The 17,195-nt window shown below is 31.4% G+C and overlaps 1 protein-coding gene and 1 long non-coding RNA gene across 3 annotated transcripts; one reads left to right on the top strand and one right to left on the bottom strand.

Moving 5' to 3' along the window:
• Positions 1-537: 537 nt before the first annotated feature.
• Positions 538-1,769, top strand: LOC123702972. The gene is made up of 2 exons (XR_006752944.1): positions 538-607; positions 1,611-1,769. It is a non-coding gene; the product is annotated as an uncharacterized LOC123702972 (long non-coding RNA).
• A 444-nt stretch (positions 1,770-2,213) lies between these two features.
• On the bottom strand, positions 2,214-17,099 carry LOC123702950. Of its 2 annotated transcripts, none has more exons than XM_045650812.1 (14): positions 16,714-17,099; positions 15,512-16,500; positions 14,688-14,830; positions 10,141-14,351; positions 9,381-9,511; positions 9,096-9,177; positions 8,810-8,958; positions 8,286-8,381; positions 7,364-7,559; positions 6,668-6,816; positions 6,045-6,201; positions 5,633-5,732; positions 4,595-4,705; positions 2,214-4,188 (listed from the first exon to the last, which is right to left on the bottom strand). In XM_045650812.1, exons 2-14 carry the CDS (start codon positions 16,311-16,313, stop codon positions 3,856-3,858), a joined length of 6,660 nt encoding a protein of 2,219 aa, XP_045506768.1. In that variant the 5' UTR covers positions 16,314-16,500; positions 16,714-17,099; the 3' UTR covers positions 2,214-3,855. The 2 variants fall into 2 exon arrangements, with proteins under 2 accessions (XP_045506768.1, XP_045506767.1); XM_045650811.1 differs by having other exon boundaries at positions 17,001-17,099.
• Between the last annotated feature and the right edge of the window lie 96 nt (positions 17,100-17,195).

Here is a 17,195-nt window from a genome sequence, read left to right as displayed (position 1 = left end):
CTTATGAGAAAATGTCAACCAATTATAATATACGTAAGAATATACGTATAAAAGATTATTTATATTTTTTAAACCACAAAAAAGAGAGGTTTTACATTCGATTGTATTTTGTGGGTTTGTGACCTCAGAACTTTCGACTTAGTGAACCGATTTGAATTTTTTTATGATGCTAATGCCTTCTGGTCTCTTTATAAACTTATTTCAATCGAAAACACAGCTATTTGAGATTGGAGTTTGAGTTTGGCCACAGATTAGATAGGTACCTAATAGTTAGGGTAGACTAGGTACGGGTATTGTATAGGTAGGTACTAGTTTTTCGTTTAATAAAACGAAAACTCCTTATTATTGTACTGTATTTTTTATTTGTTAACATGTTGATAATGTATGTAGGTACCTATTAGAGCTTCTTGATGTAGGTATTATTATTTATGTACCTACGTGATACGTCAATATATTATGTCTATTATTAGGCTATGTCAATGTTTGATAGAAAGTTGAAAGCAAAACATAAATGTTGAAATATTATTTACAAAATAAAGAAAACGTGCAATTTCTTATTCGATCTAATTTAAAAACTGGTTCCCTACTTTTTGCAAGTTTAGGAATCGTAAGTTAGTGGCAAAAATAATAGTTGTTTAATATTTTATGTCGTTCTTTTATAAAAATGCGGTTGTTCCATAGGATCCTTGCACTTACCTACCTACGTATTATCCCTCTAGTTTTACACTGTACTTACTACTTATAATGTGGTACTGTGCGGTTCTACTACGTATTATTGTATTCGTTTCCAGCTTTAGGTATAATATTAGTAGTTATATTATAAAGCTGAAGAGTTTGTTTGTTTGAATGCGCTAATCTCAGGAACTGCTGGACCGAGTTGAAAAATTCTTTCGTTGTTAGATAGCGCATTTATCAAGGAAGGCTATAGAGTATAAAATAGGCTATAAATATACGCTAAGACCAACATGAGCGGAGCCACGCAGGTGAAACTGCGAAGCACAGCTAGTTTAATATACGTAGTTAGTGCGTAACTGCGTAGTATACTAAAGTAGCCTATTACATACCTACAAATGAAACGTTTTTATACTACTTATCATAAGAAAAATAAGTTCCTACCTAATTTTATAGCTGAATATGGTTTTAGTTTTTAATGAGCTAATCTCACGAATTATAACTGTTTCAACTTTTATTGGAGAACTATTTTTATAGGATAGATAGTTCATGTATGGGAAGTTCATAAAGCTATCTACTTTAAAATCATATTATTTATATATTATCATATATCATCCCTACTAATGTTAAGAATGCGAAAGTAACTCTGTCTGTCTGTCTGTTACTCAATCACGCCTTAACTACTGAACCAATTTGCACGAAATTTGGTATAGAGATATTTTGATACCCGAGAAAGGATATAGGTTACTTTTTACCCCGGGACATAGGATAGATTTTATCACGGAAATGAATGCGCGGGCGAAGCCGCGGGCGGAAAGCTAGTTACTTATATATCATTTTAAGAGTAGATAACTAGATAGGTATAGAACTAAACATTAATAAAAAAAGGGGTAATAAAACTGCGGGGCACAGCTAATTAATTATAAACTTAATTTCAGGTATGGTGGTGTGCAGATAGATATCTTGATAGAAGATATCGCACTCCGATAATATTAAAGTATCCCATCTTGCAATATATGTATAAAGTTGTGTTTGTACTGTATTCTGTTTGTTTATTCATATTGTGTATTGAGATTTTGAAATAAAATTATGATAAGTACTTACATATTTTTTTTATTTAACTGTCCCACACGCCTTGTTATATTAGCGGTTTCAATAATAATTAGCCTAGGCTCTTTATTAAAACGCGCCGTTTAACTAACTTTTTCTAAATTATATGTACGCCATTTTTATATTCAATCGTATGGCTGGATATATTCAGTCAAATAGTTAAACGGCGTTATTTTATTATTAACCTATCTTTGTATCTATAATATCAGAGTTAAAAAGGAAGGTATATGGTTTATAAGTTATCTTTATTATAGTAAAGATAAGGGTGATTTTCCACAAATAATGTCGCTTCAAACGCTAAACGGTTTATTGTTTAAACTTCAAACTAAATGAAGCGATATGATTGGTTTTCACAAACACATCCCTCGCTACAATATGATATCCTCGGAAAAGCATCTTAAAACTTGTTTTTAAGAAATAAAACACAAAAATATATACAAGTTTTATTCATCCAGCCAGCTGCTATAAAACTAAATATTTACATGTTATAATATAATTCATGATACTTTTACATTTCTCCATTTTAATGGACCCGAAATACGTCAACTTTGGGCGATTTTCTACAATACTAAGATTTATATTTCCTTTATGTTTTTAATCAATTTTACGTACTTAAATATTAGACTAAGTAAGGGGTAAATACAGGAGAAATGATTAAAGTACTATTTTTAAAACAAAATTCGAGTTAAAATGGCAGTATATTAGAATTATTATCATATTTTGGCATACAATAGGGTTGCTTTAAATCACAAAGCTTATGTTTAACTATCTAGTTTATTTATTTAAATATTTATTATTATATTATATTATATATTATAATAAATTTATTTTATTTATTTAAATAAATAAACTAGATATACCCACCGTGTCACTTTTATGTGTGTCAATTAAGTGCAAAGCTCTTAATTTGATTCAGTCTGATCTTAACCGTTGTCGCGAATGCACGTCAGTTTCACAAAAAAATTATTACTATTATTAAATTTAGTTAAAATTACTTAAGTTTTATAACAACTTTGAATGTATATCTAGTTTACTGTGATCTGTGATTTAAGGCAATATAGAGATTTGTAATAACAAAACTTATTATTTAATTGGAAGCGAGATTGAGATGCAATCTGTGTGATGATAAAAAAAAGCAGCGCACACGTGTCAGAAGTGAAACTTCTTCGGGATTCAAAAAAACCAAAATCGTCGTTACTCCATGACGTGACGGTATTGCCATGACGCAACTTGAAATTTTACTCTCAAAAGAAGTTTCACTTCAAGAACTATTATATTCTTTACTATATTATAATTTTATGTTATGTTCAAAAAATTGTTATTTCTCATAATAATTCTATTTCACTTATGTTTTTCTCATGACTAGTCAATTTTAGGCACAATTTAACATTATTTTTTCATAGATTTAAAATAGTTTTTGATCCTGCTAGTCAGTTAGTGGGCATTTTTTTAGCTCCATGTTAAAATATATTGGTCAGCTTAAAAACAAATTTAAACCAGTTTTTCAAAGACAAGAAAGGAAAGAAAAGAAATATTACGAATCCTTAGTTTTTCTATAAATTGCACAACTGGGTATTTGATTAACACTTTAATAAAATATAACCTCCTTTTTTGGAAGTCGGTTAATAAACAGAAGTATTCACAATTCATAAACAATCATTCAACACTGCTTAGAACACAAACATGCATTAAAACTTCTATTTTCAAAGTTTTTAACGTCTAAGTTTCATTTTCGAATCATTAATTCGAAATTCAAAAGTATCTCAAGAACACAATGAGGCACTTTAACTTCTTCTATTCATGATAGTTCGATTATTCCAAATTCAAATCACATTCGAAATTCAATTCTCGAGACAAAGAGGCACTTAATAATTTCCGTTCTATTTATAAAAGTTCGCGCAAGTTCTATATTTAAATCACATCACATCCGATATTCAAATGCACAACACAGGCACTTTTTACACGAACATTCTAAAACAGTTCCATTTTTAATTCGAATTTTAAACGATTCGATTCAAAATTTAAACTCGCAACTGTTTCCTTGCATTTCGAAGATTCCAAATTTGAATTCTCTCAATCGACGTCATAATTCTTGTGTTCATGTTTGGCTTTTTTCGTTGTCGGTGAAGTTACATCACTTATATCATCATTTAGTCTTTTTCTTTTAAACGAATTGACACTATCTATGCTATTTAATCTACAACTACCCTCAGAGTCACTCGAGATACCGTTTGTCGCACTTTTTATTATTAAAAGATCTTTTTCTATTTCTGTAAGTTCTCTATTTTTCGGTTTTCCCCGTTTCGTTTTATTTTGGCTTGTCGTGGGCGATAGTTCTATCCGCGGTTCTGGTTTCCGCTTTTTGTACGTACGTTTCGCCGCCTTCTTCTTTGCTTGAGATTCATCCTGTAAAATTATCATCAGTTGTAAATAAATGCTTTATTAAATAACTAGCTAACCGCCCGCGGCTTCGCCCGCTTTGTCTAAAACCTAATAAAATATATAATAAAACCTTCCTCTTGAATCATTCTATCTATTAAAAAAACCGCATCAAAATCCGTTGCGTAGTTTTAAAGATTTAAGCATACAAAGGGACATAGGGACAGAGAAAGCGACTTTGTTTTATACTATGTAGTGATAATCTACTTGAATTAAGATTGAACTATATTTTTGCCAAAATCTTCTTATTACTTTTTTATGAATACATTGTTGAATCGAAAATAAATTCTTACAATCTGACTTTGAGTTTTCTTTGTGGTTATGGAATATTATTTTATTACTATTGTTTAAATGAATCTATCAATTTACGAACCTGTTTAGGCTTAGCCCCCATGAAGCCAGAACACCGTTTGGTTCCGCACATACATCTTTTCTTCTCAATGCCCGCACTCTCTAGATTGTAGTTGAACGTTAATTCGCTATTCTATAAAAGAAGAGAAAATTTTTTATATTATATTAAACGATAATTATTTTAGTTACAACAATGTCACCAAAATTCTTTTAAAAATACCATAAAATCGTCACTGAAATTATTTACGTAATTAGCCGGGATAAACAAACTTACATAGCTTTTCTATAACAGATATCGTACTTCTACTTAGATAGACCAGATTAGATAGATCCACTATAGTAGAGCCATTTTAATAGGCAACATTTGACAGTTCAACAAAATTCAACAACGTAACGACGACATAGAATAACATGATATTTCGTTTTGTTAGAACTGCACATTTGCTTAACTTTTTTCAATTATGATTACATATTAATAATAATAATGACCGATACAAGTAATTTTAAGATTTCATTTTACTGATAAACCATCCTAAACATAATAAACAATTTCTGAATTGAAGAACTGACGTCGCTACAATTTTGTGTCAATAAACCTTTTTTCTTTTTAAATACTAGAGACGTTACTCTAAAAATCGAAATCTGACATCTACAATCGAATGCATTGATTACTTGTGAATAAAAATCATCATAAATTAATAAATTCGATTGACAAATGTTTCAAATCCGTATCGATTAATACACTTTAATCGATGTTTTTAAGCAGGTTACCTCTCTTCGAAGATAAAATTGATAGACGTCAAATGTTGCCTATTAAATTGGCTCGACTATAAGTGACAATGCAACTTAATAAATTACGAATTTTCCTTTATATAAAAGTTATTTGTGTAACTCTATGTTTTTTTTTAAATACATATTTATAACTTCTAATGAATGTAAACACTAAAAAATTACGAATGCATCTAATAAGGTCTTATTTCCAAATTGAACACAGAAACTCCATTTTTCACATTTTAATTCTTCTTTTATTAATTATTTGTAATAAATAAACAACACTCACGGCAGGTATATCATATAAAGCAAATAATCCAACTCTAACATCGCCGAGTACAGTCCACTTTTGTGTTTCACAATTTGGATCGCACGAGTGGTTCATGAACCTGAAATTATAGACAAAATAAATATTGAATACAATATTTATTAATAAACATATTATTTTCCATCAGTATACTGCATTATCGTACAATTAATTAAAATCAAAAATTGTCCAAGGCAAAACTCTGCCTACGAGTGTATTATGCAGAGTTTTCTAATGCTCATTACATATATGTACATACAATAGACTTTGAACAATACTACAACGAAATAAGGTGTTAATTTCAACGAATGTTTTATACAATACTGCTGGTGCTGCAATATCTTGTCAATGTATTATAATAGTACATAAAAATCATCAAAATATATAAAATTACCTAGCCAAATTCCCCTTAGGCCCGGCGTCAATCATTCTCTCTTTATCCAGAGTGAGAAAGTAGTAATTCTCATCTCTAACTTCGTGCTTCCTTCTCATTCTGCGCTGAAACTCTTCTTCATCGATCAATTCTCCTACGTACTCTATCACGAATTGACCTGGAAGAGAGAGAGTTATGATTTTAATAGTCGGTTATAATAATAAATACAAGTAACAGTTTAAAAGTTAGATTAATAGTGGATAATTTTAAAATACAATTTTTACATAAAAGAAATAATATGACATGGTGATGGACATATGAAATTTTGGTAATTAGCTGCTTGTCCTGACTTTGTTCGTTATATACACTACGCTATACACTTCGGTATGACTATTATTCAATTATCTTTTTGGATTTATCTGTTTTTACATTTCAGTTAAACAAACCATTATGTTATTTGCACCATGAAGTTTCGTTAAAATATGTTTATTAACATGCAGTGCTAAAAAATTGTATGAAATGTCGCACCCTTTAACACTTTACTTTACATTTACACATTACACTTTACACTTTCACTTTACACTTTGCAGCATTACAATTACATTTACACTTTCACTTTACACTTTACACCACACTTTGCTCACCAGCCTTGATGTCCTCGAGCGTGCGAAGCCCCCAGCCCCTCGCGTGTGTCCTGTAGGGCTCCATGCGCGGGTACTCGCGCTTTTCGAAGGCCCTGTTGTTGCAGCGGTCGCCCGCCCGACATGTTGGACCACATTCCGTTAGCAGCATCCTGCAATTACATGAATAAATAATAAAAAAATATCATTTATGACGGAAAAGAATATGCATGGTGACGTCTGGATGCTTGCACATCCATGAATATCTCTATCATGTATGTAACTACTTAAATTTTAGAAAACTTTGGCACTTCTAAACACAGTTTAAAGGGGAACTATTCATTATATTATTTATTTATTATATTCATAATTGTAAATTACATATTTCATCATCATTCACATTTCTAATGAAAATAACTTAATTTATAAGCAATTATATGAAGGATCCTGCATCAAAATAACCATTAATATTACACTAGCGACCCACCCGCGTCTTCGCCTACATAATATAAACCTAATAAATTATATTATACTAAAACCTTCCTCTTGAATCACTCTATCTATAAAAAAACAAAATCAAAATCCGTCGCATAGTTTAAAAAATTTAAGCATACATACATAGGGACACAAGGACAGAGAAAGCTATTTTGTTTCATACTATGTAGTAATATCTAATATCCAAAATTATCTTAACTTTATACTTAAACAACAAAAACATACCTATTGAGACAATGCGAGTAAGGTCCACACGGCTGGCTCAGATTGGGGTCACATTCACATGCCGTCAGCGAGCCCTCTTCATCGTTCCGTCTATTGGCCAGGGACCCTAACGGCCTGTTGACTTTCAGCTTTATATAGTGTGGGGGGAGGAGGGATGATGCTATGTCTGAGTCACCCTCGTTGGAGGGGGGTGAGTCTGGAAATGGGAGAAATTAATTATAAACAGATAAATTGCTAAAATATTGCATTATTGAATTTTGAACAAAACAATTTTGATGTGGATATAACGATAAGTTAATTTTTATATTTCTGGAAAATAAATAACTATTTGATTCATTCTGTTTAAAATCTAAATAGTTTTATAATAACAGTTAAAATATTTTTTTTTTTACCAAATTGATTACTCCTTTCAAATCTAAATAAATAAATAAATCTTTATTTGCTCAAATGTGGTTCACAAGTTATTACTTTATGGAAAGTACAGCACATTCGCCAGTTATACTGACATGCAAACATAATTTCACAGCTCCGCATAATCATCTACTATTACAGTAGTAATTTATTAGCAATATTGTTAGAAATTACACGCGAGGCCGGGTTAAATATTAGTTTGAATGTAATAAGAATGTACTGCGATTCTACACAGCTACCTAATTGATGTAGGTAGTTGATAACAAATCGCAGCAAGTAAACGACTATTAATAAAGTGAGGGTAGTTGTTAAACGTCGTATAAACAACGTCCGAGCCCGAGACAGCTAAGCATGTCTTGACAGGCAATAGTGACAACTATTCATCCACAAAATTATTAAAACAAAAGTTACGTCTAAGACTACGTTATTTTTGGTATATATAAAAGTTATTTTTCCCACAATCCAATCCAAAGCAGATAAAATAGGCAACAATGAAACAAAAAACACTTACTCTTTATAATTTCATACGCTCGTTGTGCGTGTTCGACCGCCATCGCGAACGCGGCGTCTATCTTTGAGTTCTTACTAGATATTTTGCCCGTGTCACCTGTAAATAAAATTATTTATTTATATGATATTATAAGTAAAAACGTATCTATAGCTCTCCAGAAGTGGCACGTCAAAATGTGGCTAATTAGCAGCATTCTACTTTAGATGTCTCTTTTTCACTCACGATAGTTGAATCATGCCATTTCACTTTGACGTATATTCATGTGTAGTGTGCTGTTTTTTTTTTATATATATCGAAGAATAATAGCAATGACTACATGACCAATTTTGTTTACAAATAATAAATATAATGTTTTCATCATACTCATTTTTCTTGTTCACATTATCTATTAATCACAAACTTAATTCATCTTTATTATTTAGTATTATAATTATAATATACACACAAAATTTTACGAAATTTAAATTTGTATGTGTTTAATTTTTTTTTTTTAATTTTCATTAAAAAAGACCGTAAAAACTCACCCTCTTGAAACGGGAACACCCTGCCTCTATTCACCCAGTAGTGATCATACTGGCCAAAGAATCGAACCACAAATTCGCCAGGATAATGTTTCACGGCCATAATATTTTCTGGAATTTCTGATGGATGCAGGATGAGGCCCGGCCACCACCTGGAAGGAAATAAAGATAAATATAGCTACAAATTTGAAAACCATCTAAATCTCGATAAATTGCTTTAAATACCACATATTTAGTGAAAATATTGCTTTGTTACACAACAAAATGATAATATTTTGTACTAACTTACCTATAATGACCCAATTTGACCCACACCATTTCTCCATACAACGGCAGGCAACCAGTCTCACAATCTTCACACATATAGCCTCCTGGAAGTTAAAATATATTAAATATTATTAATATTTAATATTAATTAATTAAAATATTAAATTTTCTTTTAGTGTGTTCTCTTTTAAATAAATAACTATCGATTTTCTTACCGGTTCTCGCCCTTAGAAACAATTTACTGTAGTAGGCATTTGTTGCACAAACAAAGAACAACAAATTCAGAAATAAACTATGAAATACGTACCCTCAGGAGGTTTAATATTAAGGCACTCAGCATGGAATGAAGTGGGGCAATATTCACAGCAAATTAGTGATCCTCCCAATGCACATATAAAACACCACCCTGTATTTACATGACAGGGAACTTTACCAGGCCTGGAAGGCAGACAGAGGATTAAAAAAGTTTTCACAAAAAAAACTTTCATATCAATATATTTAACTTTGAAGAAAATGTTAAAAAATGAATTTTAAACAAGATATAATAGTTTTTACTACTTATATTGGTGCGTATGTTATGCATATTACTTTCATGAAAAAACGCCAAATTTAGATGAAATTTTGAACATAAAAAGAATGGTCTATAATACATAAATACTATTTTAATCCTGCTTTCGTTATTAACACGTGAAAACTAACTACAGTAGAACTCCAATTATCCGAACTCCGACTATCCGAATCACAAAAAAGTTGTCGAAAACGGTTGAAGACCGCAAAACAGCTTACATTGATGGAGATGTTTAAAAAACAATGATTTTTATTTCTAAACTTGTACATAAGTACATTTTATTTATATTTAAAACATGTGAAAATTTCATGTTTCTTTCATTTAATTCAATAAAAAAATAGTGCAATATCAAAACGTAGCTTTTATTCTCTCCAATAGCAATTTTTTTTTTAAATCCGATTATCCGAATATTTGATTATCCGAATGGGTCCTGGTCCCCATTAATTCGGATAATTGGAGTTCTACTGTACTTAATTAATTAACAGTAAATAAAACTTACCTATGCTCATAATGCCTCGGACAAATAATGTGTGAACCGGTCAAAATCTGTGTACCAGCTGGCAGGCATTTCGTAAATGTATGGTATGTAGCTGGACACCGCACACACTTAGCTAATTTATCCCCACAGAATCTCGTCTTACACCCTCGGGGGTCATCACACACACACGTGTGGCACACATGACGAGGACAAGATAGGGCTTCCGAATAATCATTTTGTTTTTTGCTGTTTCTAGAAGGTTCTCCAGAATTAAATTGGGTCTGCGGCCAATGTTCCAAACATTCTAAGTGGTAGTATTGATTGCAATGCGCTACTTGGCATTTTTGTCTCTTTTCGATCTTCTGTTTCGGAGATATGTCACTCTTACATACAAAACAAACAGGTGTGGTGTGCTGTTCGCAGTTTTTACACTTGAAATCGTCGTAATTCGACACTTCGGTTTTCTTCTTACGAGGTATGATGTCTACAACTTTACATTTACCGACGTCTGTGTCGCTCCAATTTAGTTCTTCATCGCTTGAGTTAGAGTCGTATTTTGTTTCTGGGTTTTCGATCATTTCTTTCAATTTAGCTGATAATTTCGCTTCGAATTCATCCGCGTTCGGTATTGTATGCGAATCCAGCTCGTAATCTAGCATTTCTTCAGAATTATTGTGATCTTGCGATTTATCGTCACTGTGGTCGTCGTTAGAATCGTCTATTCCTTTGGGTTTTCTGCCTCGATTCTTCCGTTTTTTCTTTCTTCCTCTAATAGGTTGGGGCGATTCAATTATTTCGACAACTTTCTTGACACAATCCACGTGGAACATGCCACAACAACCTTTGCACTTAACTAAATTTCCAGTTCTTTCACATACTTCACACACTTTTTCCCTGATTAAACCTTTGAATATATTTGGCTTGGGCTCAGTCAACTGTCTAAAATATTCTTCGACTTCGTCAAATTGGTCTACTTCTTCATATAAGATATCTTCAGTAACGAAATTGTCTTCAGTCTTTTTGTGTACATCTCCATTTACTTCCATTGAACTAGAAGGTGCATTAATTTCTTCTGATTTTATGTTTGTTATAGGTTTTGTCTTAAAAATTTCAAACAATTCAATTTCATCTTCGTAATCTGAAAAGTCCTCTTTGTAAAACTGCCTCTCTGTCCTTCTCTTAGATTTTTCTTTTGGGATAATTTCTTCAGTTGTTGTCGTCGATGTACTAGAACTGAAGGTAGTATAATCTTTTTCTTTCTTCTTTCGAACTCTTTTCACAGGCGCGGGTTCTTGATTCAGACCTTTCACTAAATTAGCTTGGTCAATATCATCCGTTTTCTTTATGTCTGTTTTCAAACTTTCTTCATATAACCAAGTGTTATAAAGATAATTGGTTATTTCTTCTTGTGTTAGCTCAGGGTTTTCCTCCATAAGTGCATCCTGTCGTAATTCCAAGTACTTTAAAAATTCTGGATTTTCCATTAATGCCTTAGGATCTAATGTTTTTTCTTTGGTGCGTAATTTTCTTTTAGAGACTGAAACTTCGCTGCTTTCCGATTTAAGTGATAAAGTATCAGGATCTATTTTGATTACATCTTCGTTTTGAATTTCTTCACTTGAAATGGCAGTAATAGTGCTGCCTGCAGCTTCGCTCATTTCGCAATCACTTGCAGATTCTGCGTCATCCAAATCATCTTTAAAAGTTTTCTTTTGAACTTTCTCATTGGATAATACAGAAACAATACTACACGCAGCTTCCATAGTTTCGCAATCACTATCTGATTCAGAGCCATTTATGTCATTACCATTTATTTTGACACTTAGTTGATTATTTTCTTTTATTTTTTCGTCCAATTCTTTTTTAGATATTTCTACCTCAGAGAATTCACTATTTGAATCTTCAATATCTGAAGCTATATTCACATTATAACCTTTTGAAGTCCCCTCATTCCCAACACTCAAAGTATCATTATTTATGGCATCTGGCGAAATATTTTTATTTGTTTTTTCGTGGATTATTTCTTCAGTATCTAATGAAGTATCCATATTGCATTCAAATTCAATACCATTGTTTAAAACTGTATCTACATTTTGAATTGCTTTCTCATTAGAAACTGTATAGTTTTCTTTGATAAGTTTGTCATCCTTTTCTATTACACTATTATTGCTTTTTGGTACAGTTTGAAAATTAATCAAAGTTTGCTTACTCTTATGTGATTTTAAATTTAATACTCTTTTACGTCTTTTTTTCACAGACGGCGAACTTTTTAGGCCTTTCACCAAGTTAGATTGTTCAATATCGTCCAATTTCTTTCTGTCTGTTTTTAAACTTTCTTCGTATTGCCATGTTTTATATAAATACGTAGTAATTTCCTCAGGCGATAGTTCAGGATGTTCGTCAATCACGGAATCTTGTTTTTGTTCTACATATTTCAAAAATTCTGAACAATTGAGACCATTTACTTCGACTAATGAACTTGTTTTTGTATATTTTATTATAGGTTCATCTTCTTCAGTGTTTTCGGACTCGTTTCCTTGATCAAGATGTTCATTTTGTACAATATCGTGATTGTTAGTATCTTCTAATGGTGCCCCATTTGTAGTTTCATTAGCATTAGCTTGCTCAATTTCTGATTTTTCTTTCAGACTTTCCTTATTAAGCTCACAACCACTTTCATTCTCTGAAAGCATCTCAGGCTCTATATCTTCACCATTACTTATAACTCCAACTTCATTTTGTCCATGATTATTAATTTCTCTTTCTTCCTGAGTAACACCATTATTTAAATCATTACTAGTAGGTACATTTTCTATATCTTTTTCGTCTACGTCCATGCTTTCAATAACACTTTCTTCATGATTTAATGTTATATTATCAGTAATTGTATCTTTTGCACATAATGTAGCATTCATTTCGTCATTTTCTAGAGGTAATATTATGTCATTATTTATTATTTTTGAAGCATTGATAACAAGATCATTATTGCCCTCTGATTCAGGTTCAACACTATCTTTTCTATTTACAATTTTATCATCTCCTATGTTATTGTGATCTCTTAGTGTTACTGTAGATTCTTGTTCCTGGGTAGAAATATCCTGCATAGAAACATCATCTTCATCATCATTAATAATAACTGATGTAGATGCATTACACATAATATTTTCATTTACATTTTCCGTATGATTTTCTTCATTTGATTTACTTTCTGATATGTCTTTGTCATTTTCTGTGTTGGAAGAATTCTTAACAATAATTTTATCACTTGCATCTTGATTTACCTCTGCTTTTAAATTATCACAGTTTTCTTCATGATTATTGTCTTCTAAACTATTTGATTCAACAGTTATTTTGTCTTGATCTAATTTTGTATATTCATTAATGTCATATGATTCTACATTAGTGTCTTCATTTGTTATAACTTCGATTACAGCATTTTCCTCATCACATTGATCTAGTCCTAAAGCTATGCTATCACACTCATTATTTTTAGTTTCTTGACCAGCAAGAGTTTCAACTTTAGAAATAACTCCAATACCACTACCGGGCTCAAAAGATTCATGGCTCAAATTACTGCCACTATCAATGAGATCAATTTCATCAATTATGATATGACCATTTGTTAGAGTAGACTGGGTATAATCATGTTCAGTGTGATGTGCTAATAATTTAACTTCATTATCAGAATCCTGATTAGAAAGACGTAAGCTATATCTCTTTTGTTCATTAGGCGTCACAATTTTTGATTTAGTAAACTTTGATTTCCTCTCAGACTTGATTTGAGGTTTGATCTGGGGTTTCTCTGGCGTATTCGATTTCGCCTTTTGCAACCACCTATCCATGTGCGATTGTTTTTGTATTTTCGTAATTCCTGTTTTGGCGGCCATATTGTCGAGACACGCAGTTACAACGTCGGAAACATCGAAAGATTTATTCCTGCTCTTACTCCTGGTGGATTCAGAATCGGAATTCTTACAATCGTCTTCTGAAAATAAGCTGTCGTATAAACTTTCACTGAGAGAGACATCACTGTTTGTTCTAGTTATCTTTTTACTTTTGGCTGGAGTTACTTTACTCTTGGACTTATCAATCATAGCATTTAGAGCATCTATTCTAAGTCTTTTAGGTTCTTTAAAGAGAATGTCTGCTTCTTCTACAGATGTATACCAATATGGAAGCCGCTTCTCTGTGATGAAAAATGCTGCAAACAGTCTTGGATCTTTTCTTTTTGCCTGTAAATGAGAAATGAAACTGTTATATTTTATTCTGTTAAAATTTATTTTAATGAGATAATATGTAATATTAAATAAATATTTACTGACTTTATTAGTTAATACTTAATAGGCAGAAAACTGAACACATAACTTTTTAAGTTATGTATATTAAAAGAAGTAGGTAACTAAGTATTCCTGCTAGAAAAATAAATAAATGTCCCCTGACATTTTTAATTAAATTTTACACTATGTTAAAAATACATAATAGACTACTTTATATTATGACCAAATTTTTTTTTTATTATCAAATAACTCCACTAACATCAAGAAATGAAAATTACAAATATGTCATACCTCAGATGTGAACTGATCTCTCGTGGCCTCAAACTCCTGTAGTCCCTGATACTTCCTCAGCATGGTCTCCAATATCCAACCTCGTCTTCCGTTATCTCCAAGGAACGTCACATGTATTATATCTTTTTCCAGTCTTCCATATACTAAAAATTGAAAATTTTAATTATATGATAAATTAATTTTAATTGTAACATACAGATTACAAATTAATGGTGTGCATTGTTTTTTATCACTTATGTTTTAATTATTAAAAAAATAATTGTATTCTGTGATAATATTATTTATAGATTTATAAAAATTACTTTAAAATTGTGAAACAATGTTAAACTTTTTTTAAGTTTAATATCTTGGTGTTTTAATGATTTATTTATTTTTTGTAAAATGTTCTATTTGATGTATCCAACTATCCAATAATCTGTATGCTTATCAAGCTATTTTAAATTATAGAGAAGAACATAATGAATGAGTTATGTTTAAAAACATTTTTAATTTTATACCAGATGACATTGTTCATATTTCAAAAGCTCTATTAATATAACTGTGTTATAACTTACAGTTAATAATTTATTAAAATTATGAGGTAAATGTTTCCAATAATATAACTATGAAATACTTGATTTATTATGCATAGAAGTTGATCAATATGTATGAATAATCTATGAAAGCGTTAATTAACTTGTTTTAAAGTGATAAGCAAATGCCATATTTTCATATCAGTCTTATAATGATTTACCTCCTTTTGACGAGAGTTCTAAGTAAATATAGATATTTAAGTATTATTAATAGAAAATTAATAATATTTTCAGTTTTGTATGGATACTTACACTTCTTTTTGATAAACATCAAGCTTATGGGTTCTCTAGTAACCATACATGGCCAAAACGGATATGTACCCATTCTGGCCCATGCCAAATCACCAACTTGATATTCGCATTGTGCCTCCAACTCAAAGAGATCACTCTGCGACATTCTTTTCTCTTGTACATCCTTCTTTTTCTTTTTATTGCTATCGAAATCTAAGGTCTTAACAACAGATGACAAATCAGCACTACTACGTCCTTTCTTTGGAGCTGATTTTTCATTTGATTCTGCTTTAAGAGTTTCCTTTGACGGTGAAAACATGTTCTTTATTAGCATAACCGTTTCCTCCTTCTCTTTTGTTTGTATCAAGTCTTTTCGTATGTAGATTTTAGGCTGCTTTTTGGCAGAGGATGGATGCTTCTTCTCAGTAGAACCAAAACGGCTAAGCAGTATGTTTTCATTGTAAATATTTTCAATTTGATTGTCAAGCGCATCCAACTTCTCCGTTTTCACTGGTGAATTTGATGCATGCATTTTATATGCTGCTACTTGTCTACTTGGAGATTTGTCGAACTTGGGAGAAATTAATTTGGGATTTATTTTTTCGGTATCGCTTACTTCAGACTCCGATTTTAATTTCCTAGCTCGGCCATATCGGCTAGTACTTGTAGCTTCACTGTTAGTGACTGGAGAAGTGATTCTCGTTGTTAGATTTGTCTCCAATTCTCTTTCAACTAATGATCGCTTCTTTGGTTTCATTTTTACAAGTGAGAAACTATTAGAATAGCTCAAATCCTCAGAACTTACATCTTCGCATTCCTCCATTTTAATAACAAGCAATCAAACCGCCATACGCCAGTTTGACGCAATGATGTCGAGCCGAAAATGTCGGTTATAATATTTATATCGAAAATATGAAATATCGCATATTTATCAATAAATAAAATGGTAAATGCGAATAGAGCACTCAACAACCGAGTATCGCTCGTTCATATGTATAGATATGCATGTTCTGCAACAAAAGAAACGAAACGAAGTTATTTTAGACAATCAATTGTATAACACAAGCAATTCGCACAAAATACGCTTAATATTGCATCAAATATTTACATAATGATTCTAAAAACTTATATAAACATCAAGATAAGACGTTAACAGTAAATTGAACAACAATCGCCATGTATTTTACTCAATTGTAAGTTAAGAAAAAATAGGCCATAGTTACTTCCTCAGTCACAGGATCGAAAACTTAATTTTCTTTTTTACTTGTCACTGTCTTGCTCTAAAAATGCAAAAATCACTTTTTTAGGAACTACACAATAAACCGTTGCAAATACATTATTTAATATTCCCAACGCCTGAGCAATCTTCGACCAAAGTCCTATTTTGTTCCGAAATGGGACCCTATGTAGCCGTCATCCACGCGCCATTATATCTCACTATGCTCGATTTATGCAAACAAGACAGATTAAACTATTGAGGACCGTTTTAAAATTATTATTCACTGATTACATTCGAGTTAAAACATAATCTGATAAAAATATTAACTTAAATATGTTAATTTTTCAAGAAATTAAGTTCCACTATTCACGACGCTCAGTATTCAGTACCGCGAAAATCACTCGATTGAATGTTTGAATGTGTGTGTAAAATACTTGTGGTTGTAGGTGTCGGCTGTCGCCTGTCAATGTCGATATAGATAAAACC

Source organism: Colias croceus, chromosome 24, assembly GCF_905220415.1.
Source record: "Colias croceus chromosome 24, ilColCroc2.1".
Lineage (NCBI taxonomy): Eukaryota > Metazoa > Arthropoda > Insecta > Lepidoptera > Pieridae > Colias > Colias croceus.
This window is presented reverse-complemented; position numbering and strand designations above follow the sequence as displayed.